This window comes from Columba livia, chromosome 3 (genome assembly GCF_036013475.1).
Source record: "Columba livia isolate bColLiv1 breed racing homer chromosome 3, bColLiv1.pat.W.v2, whole genome shotgun sequence".
Classification (NCBI taxonomy): domain Eukaryota; kingdom Metazoa; phylum Chordata; class Aves; order Columbiformes; family Columbidae; genus Columba; species Columba livia.
The window spans coordinates 25,250,915-25,268,531 of record NC_088604.1 but is presented as its reverse complement, the minus strand read 5'-3'; the positions used below and the strand labels follow the sequence as shown (position 1 = coordinate 25,268,531).

The window sequence follows — 17,617 nt, the reverse complement described above, 5'->3', positions numbered from 1 at the left end:
AAACACCGCAGCTGCGCATCAGCTCTGCAGCACAGCAGCACTGGACATATCTCAGCAGGTCTCATTAGGCACATCTGAGTCTTCCTTTGTGGGAGATTTGAGGGATTTTCTTGAGGTTGTTGTGTGAATGGGTTTCTATTAAATGGAGATTTATTTCTGAACTAGCCAGGCCCAAAAGAAATTTCAAGGCCAGCTCAAAAGCTGAAAACAGGACCTTGTGGGAAACTGCAGCGGGTCTGTGGAATCCTTGACAGAAAGTATGGGAGATCAGTCTTGAAGATATTAAGGTTTACCCCTGAGAAGGATGGGAGCAAAGGAGCATCCAGAGATAGGAGTTGTACCCGTGAGAGAGAAGAGTTGTACCTGTGAGAGAGAAGAGATGTACCCGTGAGAGAGAAGGGGATAGAAGAATAACATGGATGATAGCAAAATTAGCCAATGAGATGTTAGTGCTGTAGCTTGTAACCAATAGTGAAAAGACACATGAACTGGTAGAATTGTACAAAAATGCACTTGTAGCAATAAATGGCATCTACTGCTTTCATCCTGGAAGAACTTGGTCCATGTCGTTTGTCCGTCTCAACCGCGACAGGACCTGCTGTGGGAGTGAGGCAGTTCTACAATAATAGGGCCTCAACAAGACATAAATCAACAGACCTGTTAGCAATGAGACTCGGGCATGTGGTCAGCTCGTGAATATGGACAATATCCAATCAGCTAATACATGCTTGGAGCGTGGATGCGTGATCAGGAAATAACTGCACGTATAAGGAGGCCTGTTTCTGTAATAAATGGCTTCACTTGAATTCATATTGGATTGTGTGGAGTCCATGATTTTTTGCCCTTGCAAGTGGTGATTCCGATGTGATCCATAAGGAGAATTTACGGAAGAGGGACGACTGCTGCGGGGAGCGAGCCCCAGCTGGAATGGTTCGGCTGGACCGTGACCGGGATGCAGTCTGCAGGCTGCGTGACTCCTGATTGATCGCTACAGAAGCGACAGAGGAGGGATAAAGGATCCGATATCATTGCAACGGACACCCAAAGAGGTGAGCAGCTGGGGGTGAGAGGAGATGGGGCAGAATATTTTTAAAGAAGGAGAAGAAATACTGCAGCTCCTCTCACATATTCTAAGACAGGGGTGAAGTATGAGGAGAGTAACCTCAAAAGACTATTAATTTGGTGCAGAGGCAATGGGTTTCCTGCTGATCTGTTAGGAGCTTGGAAAAAAGTGGGAACTGTGTTGTGGAAGGCAATCAGTTGCAGTGAAAAAGATATTCTCGGCCTTGTAACTGCCTGGAAACTGATAATTACTACACTGAAGCAATTAAAGCCTGAACAACAGAACTGTGTGACAGAATAGATCAGCTAATAGCGAGTGAATCCAGCAGTCGGCAATACGGTCATGCTGATCGTGACGGGAAAAGGGGTGCTCCTGGGGACTCAGGTTATACAAATAATTATGATGCTAGAAAGTACTGGTGAGAACGTGTACTGTTCTGAACCCCCCTGTTACCAACGATTCTCCAGCGCCGCTGAAGTCCGCGTTATCTGATGACTCGGATGAGGGTCTGCAGCCATTTTTTTTTTTTTTTGAAAAGTTAAATGGAAAACGAGTATGTGTACGTGTTGCCCCGAGATCAGATAAAAACTATGAAAGACTCAAGCAAAATTAGACCTATGCAATGTAACAGCTATAAAACATTTAGGACGGAACGATGGGGACTCGTTGAAAGGGGTGGGTATCCCCCAACTCTTGGAACAGACACTAATTGGCACATCACAATTACAGGTGCTATTAGTTTCTGAAATTCTGAGGCAGTCAACAGATCTTGCATATTAAGCTATGACAAAGGTGCCTGAAACCAACAAAACAGCCAAATCATTTACAACTATTAATCAGGGTCCCAATGAGAATTACACGCAATTTATTGACCATCTTCAAGAGGCCATCAATAAGCAGGTTGAAAACTTAGAAGTTAAGGAAGCACTGGTGTTGAAATTAGCAGTAGAGAATGCTAATGTTTGCTATCTACATGTTATCTGCGAGTTTTACAGTACATATTACATGCTTCTGTGTATTGCCTCTCTGAAAATCAAGCAGCTTGTCAGGAATGTGTGTTAATTGTTTTACTGGTTGTTGTTAGAATTGTTTCTTTGTGGTGTAAGTACACCGTGAAAAACCTTCTCCCCACTTTTCCCACTTGCGCTGCAAGCAGCCCTGTGCTTCCCCCTTCCCTCCCTCTTCTCATGGTTTTTACTTACGAGATGGGGTCAGGAATGACTGTTTTCTGTCGTGTTCCTAAGAAACCGGTATTGGAATGTGTTTTAAAACATAGGAAAGCACTTGGAAATATGAGGAAGGAAGATTGTGTGAAATATTGTAATTAATGGTGGCTGCTGTATAAGTTAAATGATTGGGAAAAGTGTCCGGAGAATAGACTCTTGAAGTATAACGCTTTGTTGCAATTAATGTTGTTTTTAAGACAAGAAGAGCAGGACAAAATAAAACTCTACAAGAGATCATTAAATCATTTCAGACAGTTTTACAGGCGGAACGGTTTGAACTTCAACAAGCTGAGAATTAACAGATAACACAAAGATCATAGAAAACTTGCTGAAGTTTGCAAGATGCTTTCCTCATTAACCTGTTTTCTTTGTAGGTATCTGTTTAAGCATATTATAGTTTGGTAAGTCTTTCCCTGTTATACGGTACAGTAAGTTCACAGACTGTTAAATCATGAGAATCCGTTGACTCAAAATGTGTGTTTTGTGATAATACAGAAGATTATGAGTAATTTAGTTCCTTACTGCGTGAACGTGATGATAAGATTTTGTGTGTGACAGCTGTTACTTTTCTTTCTAGCACGCTAGCTTTATTTCAATATTCAGACTTGCGCAATTCTGTGATAGGCTGTGTCTCATCTCGGTGTGTGGATTTGGCTTTTTTGTATGCTCCACAACTAAAGAATCCTGTTTTTGGGATAACAGTTGTGGTACACCAGATGAGACGCTAATAACAGCCTTGCCCAGTCCAGCTTGCTGCGGCGGCGGGGGGGCGGGTGCCGATTGGGCTCCAGCGCGCACTGACCTATTTTGTCAGGGAGACCCAGCGGTACCTCTGCTTGGCTGAGCAGTAAGCGGCCCAAAGGTGCAATGCAAAAATTGAGATATTATATCGAATAAGTGTAACTCTGATCTATCTGCATATTTGAACTTGGTATTTGGTTTTCACATCTGAGCTCAGTATTTTAATTTGCATATTTCTATTTGGTACTAAAATAATTTTGTTTGGGGAGATAATTACAAAATGGGAACTGGTTCCACTGCTAAAATACCACCTTGCTCCCGCTTAGGATGCATCCTTACACATTAGAGTAATTGCTTATATTGTTATCTAGTAATTTTGAGACCAGAAAAGAACTTAAATTGTTAAATTCTGCTTTGCATTGAAGAAAAACAAACAAAAACCAAGCAAACAAACACCTGAATGCTATGATGGATGTGAACTTGGTATTGTATGAGGTTGTATTTAAAAGCTGCTAGAGTATGAACTGATTTGGATCTAGGAAAATGGAATAATGGATTGATATTAAATATACTGGTTTTTGACATCTGTAAATTGTAAAAGGTAAATGGGGCTGAGGAATGCAATGACTGTTGAGCTAATTGGAATTGCATATAAAGTGTATTATGGTTGGAATGAAATGGGAAAACAAAAAAGCAAAATATCCCAGGCCTGTGCTTGAACATAAATTTCAGGCCTGTGTCAAGCTACAAGATAAACTCAGCTCATTGTAACTGAGGAGTTTGCCAGAGCCTCCCACTTCGTACCAGCAATTATGCCACCTGCATGGCCCCAGCTACCTCTGAACTGCAGCAAGAAGAGAAAGAAAGAATAAAAAATAAAAAGGAAAACCTGTTTTCCCACTGCTAAGTGGAGAAAGGGGGGCTTTACTCCCCCCACTCTGTCTTTTTTCTTTTTTCTCCTGAAGTGTTGTCATCCATCCTTGTTGTGGCACTGCGTTGCTTCTCAGCTTTGAATCAGGGGTTGCTGGTGCTGTTTCTTTTTGCTTCAGTCTCGTTTCCTAGGTTTTGACACATCTGGGGAGAGAGCTCATAATTTTACCTCCTTGCTGAAGTCAGTCTTTTCACACTGGTCAGCTTTGGGGAGGTCAGAGTGCTCAGTGCTTCTCTGGGTCAGACTGGTACTAATTTGGGTGTGGAGTGGGGCCAGGCTGGTTTGATGCGGAGTTCAAACTGATTTGTTTTCATGCTGGGCTGGAGATCCTGCCATCTCAGATGGGGGCGAGAGGGAGCTTTTATTCCCGCCCCCCAGCAATGTTACTGCTAGAGAACTGTAATGCTGCATGAAGGAGTCTGAGGGTTGAAATTTAAAGGCATTGCCAGTGGATCCATAGTTCTAATGAAGCTGGGAAATTAAACCAAATTTTTTTTTAATAGACTTATTCTGTGGTAACTAGTTGTAAGAGACTTCTTAGTAAATTCACCACGCTAGTTTTTGAGGTCATGGAAGAGAACAAAAGAAAGGCTGTTTTTTCAGACCAATGGAATGCGAAATTTGGAACAAAGTTTTACCATATGAATTCTTGTATTTGCCAGAAAGCCCTATACCTCTCTTGGGTCAAGGTTTGTTAAGAAAATTGTAAGCTCAAATAACATTTTCTGAGAATTCTGTTTAGCTGCATGTCCTACAAGAAGCTGCTTGGATGGTGCAGATCTGCTTGCTGCAAGTGAGAAATCTCCAAGGAAATTTCGAATGCTGTATTTCTACTAGTATTAACAGCCAATGTTTCAATAAAGCAAACTCTACACTGATAGAATTGAAACAGGACTTTGATCCGGTAAGGGAAAACAATATCCAATAAATATGACAGCTAAAATGGAGTTGGAATATTTGAGGAATAAATTTATGACAGCCTTACAGGCTGACTGCATTCGACTGGACTTGCAGATTTGTCTATTTATAGTTACAACACAGAAACAACCTGTGGCTATTGTGGGACAGTATGATGAGATTGCTAACAGACCAATATGCCGATTGTTACTCTGATCAAGAAATGCAGGGAATGAATTTAAGTCTTAATAGGTCATGATCCTTTTGTCATATATGTACTATTTGTGAAATTTAATTTTGATTTTATTTTTTTTTATTTTTACAATCTATTTCTTTGTAAATTGCATTAGCTGATTTTCTTAACAGCACAGCTTTTGGCATACCTAAATGTAAACTGATGCAGAACCTGCAGGTCTTTAACATCAGGTCACAGACCATACTTGTATCTGGTCTGATCCTACATAATTGCACAGTTTTTGTTGATGGTTCTGGGAAGTCTGATAAAGCTGTAGTGGTCTGGCATGAAGATAACAATTGGCATCATTCTGTAAAAATTATTGAAGGTTCAACCCAATTAGCAGAACTTGGCGCAGCTTTACCTTACTTAAGATTTTTTTAAGGAGGAACCTCTAAATTTGATTTGTGATTCTGAGTATATAGTCGAGGTCCAACACGTATCTGATTCTGAACTGTATTTATATTTTTTTTTCAAAAACAAAAAGGAGGAGAAGTAGGGAAAAACACCACAAACCCAGTTGTCAAAAGCATTGCATGTGATGAATCACTTGTATCTAAGTGGTGCAGCTCAAATTTGCCCTGTGATGAAACACTTTGCAAGTATGACCCAAAATCATGCTAAATCAGAAAGAACCTACATTAGTTATGGTCAAATCACTAGTTAATGGTAAATGGAAAAGGTCACATCAACTGATAACCTGGGGAAAAGGTTATGCTTGTGTCATTACAGGCCGAGGATTGAAGTGGATTCAACAAAGATTCGACGGATGCAGATGGACAGAAGGGAGTTAAGTTGTGAGGACTGTTTCAGATGTAAAACATGGATCCTAATACAGTGTTATAGACGCTGACAGACCTGGTGGTCTAGAAGCCTATTAGCAAGCAGGTGGTGTACCTTCTGTGGAGAATGGCAATTTGAACAAGCAGCAGGAGAGCCAAAAGGGCAATATTACACTTGGATAGTCAATGCAAAAATGAGCTAAAATTATGAGACACTCTTACCATAGTGTCTACTGCACTCTCTCCCTGGTCTAGCAGCTGGTAAAGCTTTAGGAGACATATCAAAGTTAAGCTATTGGTCTTTTAAACAGGCTAATCTAACTTCTGAGGTACTAACTCAAGAGTAGATGTTGATGGTATTAGGCATACTACTCTACAAAATCGCACAGTTATAGATCTTTTAACACTAGGTCATGGTTGTGAAGAATTTGAGAGAATGTGTTGTATTAACTTGTCTGATTCTTCTGAATCTAATCATAGTACTTTAGACAAACTAAAACGGCATGTTAATAAGATTGTCATAGTAGAATTAGGATTTGACAAATGGTTTAAAAGCTTGGAAATAGGTGGGTAGTTGTTTGATCTTATTATGTAAGGCTTAACTACATTATACGTAACTGTAATCATTGTTGCTAATCATATGTTGTATGCTGCAGTGTATTTCAAAGATGATTCAGCGCGTTGTAAACAAGGCCTGGCTGGTTCAAAAACAAAAAAAGGGGGAATTGTGGGAAATTTGAGGGATTTTCTTGAGGTTGTTGTGTGGATGGGTTTCTATTAGATGGAGATTTATTTCTGAACTAGCCAGGCCCAAAAGGAATTTCAAGGCCAGCTTGAAAACTGAAAACAGGACCTGCTGGTGGGAGTGAGGCAGTTCTACAACAACAGGGCCTCAACAAGACATAAATCAACAGACCTATTAGCAGTGAGACTCAGGCGCATGGACAGCTCGTGAATATGGACAATACCGAATCAGCTAATGCATGCTTGGAGCGTGGATGTGTGATCAGGAAATAACTGCTTATATAAGGAGGCTTGTTTCTGTAAAAAATGGCTTTGCTTGAATTCATATTGGATTGTGTGGAGTCCAGGATTTTTCACCTTCGCATCCTTTCTCTACAGTCTCTTTTGCCCCTGCTAATACAATATGACACAACAGTTTGTGTGTGCACCTATTTCACTTGCAAGTACATTTTAATTTTAGCTCATAATTTTTAACACAGCTCCAACCCAAATTAATATAGCTCTGATGTGTTTCATATAGAGAGGAAATTCACAAATCCAGATGACACAAAACATTTTCCAATGCTTTGTCAATAAAACAGTATCATGTCTGAAGAATTATATATATATTTATTCCTTATTGTTTTAAAGGAAGAGGCTAAATGGAAACAAGCTTGTGCCCAGCAGCAGTAGCTGAGGTGAACACTCACTCCTAAGTTATTAGGGTATCTTTGAGATTTCCCCTAGTTTTAACTCCTGGATGGTGACTCTGAAACTAGAGTACTTAAGAGACTGGATGCTTTCGGGCATGTAAGATACAAATGACACTTTTATAGCGTTTTCCAAAACACTTCACAAGCTCAGCGAAGTGACATTTCCAAATGTCCTGTTAAATTAGGAAACAGACTGTATTGTATATTTCACTTTTATTTCGGCTAGTGCATTTGTTGAAGAGGATTCTCCTGAAATCTTGATGGAAACCTCTGATAGGTTAGGAAATGTCAGTGTCGGGATGAATCACACTCTGAAGACTCCTTCTCCTCTCTTCTACTCCTAAGGAAAGGTCGCAGAGACTGGCTTCATCTCAATTTTTAACTGCTTATCTAACGTAGCTCAAGTGCATGATGAGGGATTCCTCCTGAATTTAGACCTGAATTGACACCTGTGTAAAAGACACTAGACAGCTAGACTAGGTATCTACCAAGTTAGGTGAGATGAGTTTTCCCAAGTTGTCTACAGTGTCACTAACTTTCATACTTGAAAGCATGTTTTCTTACCTTGCAGTTCTCTAACACGGTGGAGGTCAAGTCACTGGACCTTGCAGATCTCCTAGAGCTTATCATGGCCAGGCCTACAAATGATTAATCCAGCCAAACTACCTAAGAGTGAGTTTGGATTTCTGAAACACTACCAGACACACCTCGGCACGCATATCTGTGCAGGGGAAGGTTCAGTCGTGGCCCACATTGTGCTAGCTGCTGCGTGCTAAGTCATGTCTGTCCAACAGTGCCAGAAACACCGTTTCCGGTAGTGCAGTTTGATCTTTTACTCTTAAAGGGCCCTGTGCTAACAGCAAACATCAGCACTCCCAGGAGCCCGAGGGGAAAGCTGCCACTTCTCAAGCAAGCAAATTCTCAGGTAGAGTTTTGTTCCATTATAAAACATGAACAAACTAATTCAGGCTGGATGTTAACAGAAAACAGAGTGTAGGCAGCTTGTGCTTCTCTAGAAATACCAAGAGTGGGTTTCTGCTGTGCAGAGCACAGACAGCCAGGCTCTCGGTGACATCCCCACAGGGCTGTTTGTCCCGCTGCGATGCGGCCCGCAGTGCCGGTCTCTCTGTGGCAGTGGCTGGGGGCCAAGGATGCCCTGGAACGTGCACAGTGGTGTGGACGCCTCTGCATAGGTGACCAAGCCCTGCTGCAGGCTCTTGGAGGCTGGAGAGAAGAACCTCCCAAATGTAAGAAGGGGACAGAGGGAAATCAGAAAGAAAAGAGCACAAACCAGAAGGATGTGCTGTCAGTCCCCTTCTGTGAAGGCTGAATCTCCTCACGTGCCATAGGGGATACAGAGTGCTCCATCTGGGAGCTGGGCATCTCCTGAAAGACAAGACGTTGCAGTGATGACCATTCTGAAGCCTTGTCCTTGTGTGGTTCTAGGTCTAAATAATGCCACTTATTTTAACGTCAGTCATGGAACACATCGGTCAAACCGGCACCAGTGGCGGAGACTGATGAGAGGAGGATCATCCTCAGCTACATAGCAGCAAAATACAATGTCTATGGGAAGGACCTGAAGGAGAGAGACCCCTATACAGTAAAAACTCATTTTTTTGTTTGATAGACTACAATTCATACAACTTCCCTGTGTAATACAATAATAATATCCCAGCTAACAGTTATGTTCAGGGTGATTCAGCAGATTTTTGTATTGCACGTTGACCTTGCCTGCAGGTGATATCTACAACAGTTAATCAACTGGATTAGACAGGCAGGATGGTGCACAGGAGTTTCTGCTGTATTGACTCTCGGAAGTCAACAGAGTTATCAGAAGAATGCAGTCCAGAGTGCAGAGGGCAGTCTGTCTTCTGATGCCGCTCTTTGATCACTGTCTCCTACAGTTGTCTTTGGCATGTGTTTTCACCAGGTCAAATTCAGGGAAACATTTTTGACGGAAACAGAAAAAAATCTTCTATGATGTCCAGGAATGAAATTCAGCAGATAAAAATGTCCTGAAGGAATATCCTCCATCTCTAAGTAAGAGAAGGAAGCTTATGAAGGATTCAAGCTGAATTAGTTGATGTGACTTGTGTAAAGCAGCAATCTGCTAAAAGTGACAAACAATAAAATATTAAAATAAAATTTTGATTACTACCACAGTATTTTTTTAAATCATGGGAGCTTTTCAGCATTGCCAATTATTTTCAACTAGCAGGTTGCCAAACAATGAAAATGGGAAGCATACAATTTTCTGCTGGCACAGATGTTTGCAATCATCATGAACTCTCGTGAACCTCATATTTGTACATAGCATGAGTCAGGAATTTATTTTCTGTAGGTTATAAGTGATTAAACAGATCTTGTTTTTTTATTACTTATTCATTGTTATATGAGATAGGAGTTTCCCATTGCCAGAGAACCGTGTGCAAGTTTTTGTAGGGAGGGGCTAGAGACCTATATAATCTCAAGGCAAAGCTGCTGAGAGCTTAGAGTGAATTACACCAGCTACAAGGTAAGCTTTTTGAATTTTGGATATATATAGGGAATTAGTGTACTTGAAACTAAGTCAGTGACTGGGTTTTATGGATTAAATACCTGTAGGTACTTTTTTACTAACACAGTTATGTGCATCAAATGTTCAATTATTAATCAACTGCTTTCTAGGTGGACAGATTTAAAACCCAAGAAATTTAGATCTCAGAAGTGTGGAGTGGTATCTCTCACCCTCGTCTTCCTATTGTAGAGAAGATTACATGTTATTTACAAGGGGAATATAATTTTTGGTAGCAATTTGTTTGTGCTGCTGTTAATGCTTCAGCTTTATTGTTGACACAATATTAATAACTGTGAAGCCACTATAAACCAGGCACTGCCTATGTGCTTGCTGCTGATGTGCGTGCACTGGTTCTGAAGCGGGGGTATGAGAGTCTGTCTAGAAACCTTCATTGATTTTATTCCAGCAAAGAATTAAAATTGAACCTAGGAGATATTGCACCTTGGCTCTGTCTGCGTCAAAGGTTACCAGAGTCAAAATCAAATTCCACATCTTCAGGTGCTTGCCTAAAGAAATAAGAGGAGCAGGGAGCACTGTAAAGGAGTCTGAATGCTTACGAATGGGTAAAAACAAACAAACAAACCAAAAACTTATATCACAGTGTAATAGCTGCTGGAGAAAGTCCCGCAATTGCCGAGTTTATATTGTATACCTGATTAAACAGTAAACTGTGTCCTGAGATTACAGCTGAGGTTACAGCTGGCTACTGAGCCTACCACGGAAGGAGCTCCATGAGATCTGTTGTTTGTAAATGGAAAAGGGCTTGTGGGCAACGTGTCAGTTGGAGGTTGCCTTGGGTATAGCAATCATGAAATGATTGAGTTTACTATCCTTGAAGAAGTTAGAAGGGTGGTCAGCAGAACTGCTGCTTTGGACATCCGAAGGGCAGACGTTGACCTGTTCAGAAGGCTGGTTTGCAGAGTCCCTTGGCAGGCAGTCCTGAAGTACAAAGGAGTCCAGGAAGGCTGGTCTCTCTTCAAGAAGATAATCTCAGAGGCGCAGGAGCAGGCTGTCGCTGTATGCCGGAAGGTGAGCCGGCAGGGAAGAAGGCCATGCTGGCTGAATACACAGCCGCGGCTGGAACTTAGGAATAAAAAGAGAATTTATAACCTTTGGAAGGAGGGGCAGGCCACTCAGGAGGAATGCAAGAACTCTGTGAGCTTAAGTAGGGAGAAAATCAGAAGGGTCAAAGCCCAACTAGTGCTGAACCTGGCCACCGCTGTGAAAGGCAACAAGAAATGTTTCTATAAATATATTAGCAGCAAGAGGAGGGCTAAGGAGAATCTCCATCCCCTGATGGATGTGGAGGGAAACATAATGACAGAAGATGAGGGAAAGGCTGAGGTACTAAATGCTTTCTTTTCCTCAGTCTTCAATAGTCAGATCAGTTGTGCTCCAGTTACCCAGCCCCCTTAGCCAGAAGACAGGGATGGGGAGCACAATGGAGCCCAAATAAACCAAGGGGAAATGGTTAGAGACCACTTGGACACCCACAAGTCTATGGGGCCAGATGGGGTACACCTAAGGGTGCTGAGGGAGCTGGCAGAGGTCCCACCTTGAATACTGTGTTTAGTTTTGGGCCCCTCATCATAAGAAGGACATTGAGGTACTAGAGAAAGTGCAGAGGACAAAAGCTGTTGAGGGGCCTGAAGCACAAGTCTTATGAGGAGTGTTTAAATGAACTGGGGCTGTTTAGGCTGGAGAAAAGGAGACTGAGGGGAGACATAATTGCTGGCTAGGGCTACTGGAAAGGAGGTTATAACATGGAGCGTGTTGGTCTCTTCTCCCAAGTAGCAAGTGATAGGACAAGTGGAAATGGCCTCAAGTTGTGCCAGGGGAAGTTTAGATTGGATATTTATGAATGGAAAGGGTTGTCAGGCATTGGAACAGGCTGCCCAGGGATGTGGTGGAGTCACCATCCCTGGAGGTGTTTAAAAGGCATTTAGCCAAGGTTCTAAGGGACATAGTTTAGTGCTAGCAGTAGGTTAGGTTATGGTTGGACTCGATAATCCTGAGGGTCTCTTCCAGCTGAAATGATTCTATGATTCTATGAGATAAAGCCAAAATAAACAGAGCAGTGTAACTCATGCACCCTACTTTTTGGTCTGTGCAGAATGCTTTGTGATGCAAAGAGGCTTTGATTTGCTTGTTTTCTGACACAGGCCAATTGCAGAGTACTGCTTAATGAAATTACTCACATAAAAGGTATCTTAAGGCAAAATGACAACATGCAGTGTCTCAGTACAGTCTTATACCTCCTCTACTAATGTGAAGAGAGTCTTGGACCATAAATTGGTTTCAAACAAGGCAACTTTGAACAATGCTTAAGAACCAGTTAGAGACTCAAACCAACATTCTGAATCCTTATGTTGCAAATCTTACTTCTTTATTTCAAACAGTAGGAAATCAGGCACATAGAAACATGGCTGCGAAACCCAAGCTGCATTATCCCAATGGACGAGGCCGAATGGAATCAATACGGTGGTTATTGGCAGCAGCCGGGGTTGAGGTTTGTCTTTCTTTTTTATTCTAGGAGTGTGTGACAAATACATATTTTCACTGTTCCATATAAAAAACATGAGTGACCGGAAGCTTCAAGCTCTGTCTTTAGGGCATTGCTGACCAAGCCAACAATGACCACCCACTTACCCATAAGCAGGAGGGCTTAGGGTTCCCATTTCACTTCCAAGCATCATGTGTCAAGCCTACTGGTAGCACCATAAATGCCTCTCCCCTGTAGCTAGTGACAGAAACAAATTATAGTCACAGAAGAAGAACTTCTGATCACAAGGGTACAGGACTTTTAACTCTGAAGGCCTCCAGTTAAATCCCAGTGTTCAAAACAGCAAAAAATTATTATGCCTATTAACATGTAGCTCATCCCTGAAGTTATTGCATATTATAAAAAACCAAGTAAATGTTTTTACCTCTTACAATTTCTGATATTAAATGGGAGAGGGAGTGTGGGAATTTGTGCAGTTTAAGAGCTGTGAGTTTTTGTCATGGTGACGGGCACTGTGTAGAAAGCTGCACAGGGCACATCATCTCTTCATCCATTCTTTTGCCAGCTTGTGGCCAAGGACCTATAACACAGTCTTGCTTGCAATGTGAATTTACTTATCCCTTTCTCTGCCTGCACCATCTCTTGCCAGCACTGACAACAGAAGTGGCGTGGTCCTTGTTTGCTTGGCAGACAGAGTTTTGTGCCTCTCAGTCACCTCAGCTTAAAAGAAATCTTGCCTGCACAAAAATATGAATCATATGGGAGAGGGAAGAGGAGACAATATGACAGAGGCAAAAAAAAAATTAAAGATATGGCTTCCCCCAAACACAGCTCTTTGTGCCCTCACTGTCCCATGCAAAGCAGAAGCCATTGATAGAACGTAAAACATGCTGTGACAACATAGCTTTTCTTTTCTATTTCCTGCAGTTTGATGAATGTTTTCTGGAAACAAAGGATCATCTAATGAAGTTAAAGAAGGGTGAGTTTGCTTCTTACGATTTTTAATAACAATAATAGTTTGTCTTAGGAAGCCTATGGAGGCTTATGTCTCTTAAAAAGAAAACGTAGACTGCAGTGTACATGGGGTAACACAGCTGCACCCTGCAGTGTTACATGGCATCATTCACCCAGTTGTTTCAGACTTCACTGAATCACAGAAGGGCTGAGGTCAGAAGGGACCTCTCAAGATCATCTGCCCCGATCTCTGGACAGCCCATGTCCATGTTGAGTAACTCTCACAGTAAAAAAGCCTTTGCTGAAGTCCAGGAGATTGACTCTCCTGTGTTTCAGTTTGTGACCATGCCTCCCATCCTGCGACAATACAGGTTTTTGTCATCAGGCCATCCTGAAATTCATTTGTGTTTCAGGTTACCTACAAAGCTTTTGTGTTACAATCCATATGAAACCGGAGATCCACATTTCTGAGGTTAACCTGTACCTCTGATGCATTCCTGTTTCCCACGGCAGCTTCACACTTTGCTAGCTTTAGCTTCCATCCTGTGCACATGACACTGACATTTGGGAGGGGAAGTGGAGAGGGAGGTACCAATCTCTTCTCCCTGGTATCCAGTGACAGGACGCGTGGGGATGTTTCAGAGCTGCACCAGGTGAGGTGTAAACTGGACATTAGGAAGCATTTATTTAGCAAGATGGTGGTCAAACAGCAGAAGAAGCTTCCTAGAGTGGTGCTTGATATTCCAAGACTGTCACTGTTTAAGAGGCATTTGGGCAATGACCTGCCTAAGCCAGGGCTGGGATTTGCAGTCCTGCTCTGCTTTAGGAAAAATGACTGGATCTGCCTGCCAGCTTTCAAAGAGAATTTTGAGACACAAGCATAAATGAAAATGGGCCCTTAATAGCAGGCAGTTTCTCTGCCTTCTTGGCATACAGTGGATACAAATATGGATGTAGCTGATCAGTTGAGTCAAAAGATATGCTTCCATAAAGAAAACACTCTGACTTGCTTCTTTGATCAGTTCCTGGAGGTATTTTGTCTTCTTCCTTGCCGGAATAAGATTTCTACAGACTAGTAAGGGATTTACATGGCTGCAGTCTCACAACAAGTGATATTTGGCTCTTGTCAGATATCAATACTTCCTGCTTCATGCCTGTACAGATGTACGTCATTGTATAAAGTCAAACCAGTAGTCACAAAGATATTAATACATGTATTTATATTCTTATCATATGTTGTTGAGCCCTTAAATAGTACAGATTTCCATAACACTTACCAAAGCATGACAGAAACGGGTTCATTGCAAGTCAGATCCTCCAGTCCTTCTCATCTGTATTAACCTCCATGAAAATCATCTGAGTTAGGGCTGTCGGTGTAGGACTTGTCCTTCTTCACTGTCTGACTGCTAAAAGTTCTGCACTTGGCTGCTTCCTCAGAAATGAAGAAATATAAGAAGCAGATTGATATAATAGTAAGTTATTAACATGTCCCTGAAAGGTGGTTCTTGGTTTCATGGTAAGCATTTTCCATCCATGCTATGGGAATGAGGAAGGTTGCCACCAAAAGGGTTATCGAGCCCTGGAATAGGCTGCCCAAGGAAGTGGTTGAGTCACCAGCCCTGGGGTTATTTGGAAGACATGTTGATGTGGTGCTTAGGGACGTGGTTTAGTGGTGACTTTAGCACTGCTAGGCTAATGGTTGGACTCAAGGATATTAAGGGGCTTTTCCAACTTGAATGATTCTATGATTCTATGTTTCTAATTAAAAATAGTATGAGTGGTTACTTTGCCAAACACCCACTAATGGTTCTCACTCAGAGACTGAATATCTCCTTATCTTGTCCCCATTTCCCTAGATGGATTCCTGCTGTTTCAGCAAGTGCCCATGGTGGAGATCGATGGGATGAAGATGGTGCAGACCAGAGCCATCCTCAACTACATAGCAGCAAAGTACAACCTCTACGGGAAGGACCTGAAGGAGAGAGCCCTGTACGGTAGCAGTACCACCTGTGTTTGTTAGACTACAGTCCGTCCTACCGCTCTGTGTAACACAGGAATATCCCAGCTCGCAGTGAGATTCAGGGTGATAGAGCAGTTTTTCACGTGGCACGTGCTGACTGTGGCTGCAGGTGATGTTCCAACAGCAGCTCAATTAGGTAGGCGGGACGGAGCAAAGGAGTTCATGGAGGCCCAAGGTCAATACAGTCATCAGATGAAGGCAATTGGGAGTACAGAGGGCAGACTGTCTCACTGGCACAGCTTTGCGCTTTCTCCTGCAGTTGTCAGCAGCGGGGATTTTCACCACATCAAGTTCAGAGAAATGTCTTTGATGGAAACAAAACCCTTCTCTCTAATAACAACCAGTAATCAGAATTAGAATTATTAACTGGTGATTAAAGGACAGGACTCTGAAGGCACGTGGTTTCACTTGAAGTATTTTTAAATGCCTCAAGTTAATTAGCACAGGTTAATATATTTTAGGATCTTTTTTAAGAACTATATTGACCCGCTGTGTAACTTACCGTGTCCGATTGGACTTTTAGCACAAGTTTGGAGGACACACATGCCAATTTTGTACTCAGGTTCAAATAAACCCACTTAATACAGATAAGTATCGCTTGTAGTGAAAAATGGACATGGTGCTGTCCTCTAGTTTTTGGTGAGGCACTTTGCACTTGTCTTTTGTCACACTCTCCCTTTTCCCCCCAAAGCTACTGCAATCGGGGGGAACTGCTCCAAGCTGCGCATGCTGGATAGAAGAGGTGGAGAGTGAAGTTATTGCTGGTAGATGTCGGACTTGACCAGCTGAATATCTTCATTTCAGAATTGATATGTACGTGGAAGGATTATTTGATCTGAATGAGTTAATCATGCACCATTGCTTCCAACCAGCGGATAAAAAGGAGCAACATTTGGCTACTATTGAGGACAAGGCCACAAACAGATACTTCCCAGTCTTTGAGAAGGTAGGTGACAAAGATGTAGCAGCTTAGTTAATATGGCACAGTGTGGTCAGATCGTTCCTTTGCACTACAGATGTTCTTACTGTAATTTCTTCTTTCAAGGATAACTCCATGCACTGTTTGACATTTCTTTGACGAAAAACAAAAAATCACATCTGCTTCTGGTTCTCTGTTTTCAGGTTTTGAAAGACCATGGACAAGACTTTCTTGTTGGCAACCAATTTAGCAGGGCAGATGTGCAACTACTTGAAACGATTTTAATGGCAGAAGAATGCAAGCCTGATATCCTTGCCCAGTTTCCTCTCTTGCAGGTAACCGAATGGACAGTTTTAATGGCCAGTGAATCAAAGCAGGACCACTGATTTAAACTGGCTGAGAAATATGGGGGAGTGGGAGGGTGGTGAAAGAAATGAAAGACAAAACCAAACATCCAAAGTACTTTTAGTTGGCCCCAGATACTGATGGTTATTGCTACTTGCTGTCACTGTAGCCACAAAAGTGTAAGAGGGTGAAGCATGTAGATTCTTTTGCAGGATCAATGCACAATGGTTTTTTTTTAGAGCATGAATAACACTTAAATGTCTGACAGTTACCATAGTGCTGTTTTGGTTTTGTTTTGTAGAGTTTTAAAGCAAGAATAAGCAATATCCCCACAATAAAGAAATTCCTGCAGCCTGGCAGCCAGAGGAAACCACCACTGAAAGAAGAAGATTTACCAAAAATCATGAAAATTTTCCACTGAGCAGCAACCTAAACCCACAGAAACTCTATCACGGTCCTTGTGTTTGCTGATAGCAGTGAAGTGGAAGTAATGAAGACAGTGAAAAAGTTTTTGATCTCTCCTTAGCTACAGCACTGGTTTTAGACTACCACAGACATTTCTAATGCAAATCTGTAGGAACATGCCAGCAAATGAAATAGTTCACTGAATTAAGGGATACACTGGACAACAAAAATGTCTTCAATTACTTAAGAGAATACCTGAAATAAAGTCTTACTATTGACAATGAAGACCTGTTTGTTTCATGACTTCTTGCTGCTACTTACACACCTAAGGGTTCTCTGCTTCTGTCTTTCTGGCATTCCCAAGATTGGCTGGAAAGTGAAGAGTCTTTTTAGCCCAAACAGTGGGTGATGCATGTGTTCTGGGAAATGACAGGCAAAGCCTGCAGGTTCTGGTTTCATAGGGATGACAGCTTTGGATTCAGCTTTCCTCTGAACTTAACTCGGAGTACACTGGGACCAGAGGCCCTACTGCACCTCTGTTTTGTCACTAGACATTTAAACTCTTGTAGCTTCACCAGTATTTCCTTTAACAAAAGGTCT

General features: G+C 41.9%; 1 protein-coding gene across 1 annotated transcript; it reads left to right on the top strand.

Annotated features, from left to right (window-relative positions):
• The first annotated feature begins 9,790 nt into the window (after positions 1 to 9,790).
• On the top strand, positions 9,791 to 17,302 carry LOC102092476 (glutathione S-transferase). The gene is made up of 7 exons (XM_065056072.1): positions 9,791 to 9,829; positions 12,271 to 12,380; positions 13,302 to 13,353; positions 15,185 to 15,317; positions 16,153 to 16,294; positions 16,471 to 16,602; positions 16,914 to 17,302. Exons 2-7 carry the CDS (start codon positions 12,294 to 12,296, stop codon positions 17,031 to 17,033), a joined length of 666 nt encoding a protein of 221 aa, XP_064912144.1. The 5' UTR covers positions 9,791 to 9,829; positions 12,271 to 12,293; the 3' UTR covers positions 17,034 to 17,302.
• Positions 17,303 to 17,617: the final 315 nt, after the last annotated feature.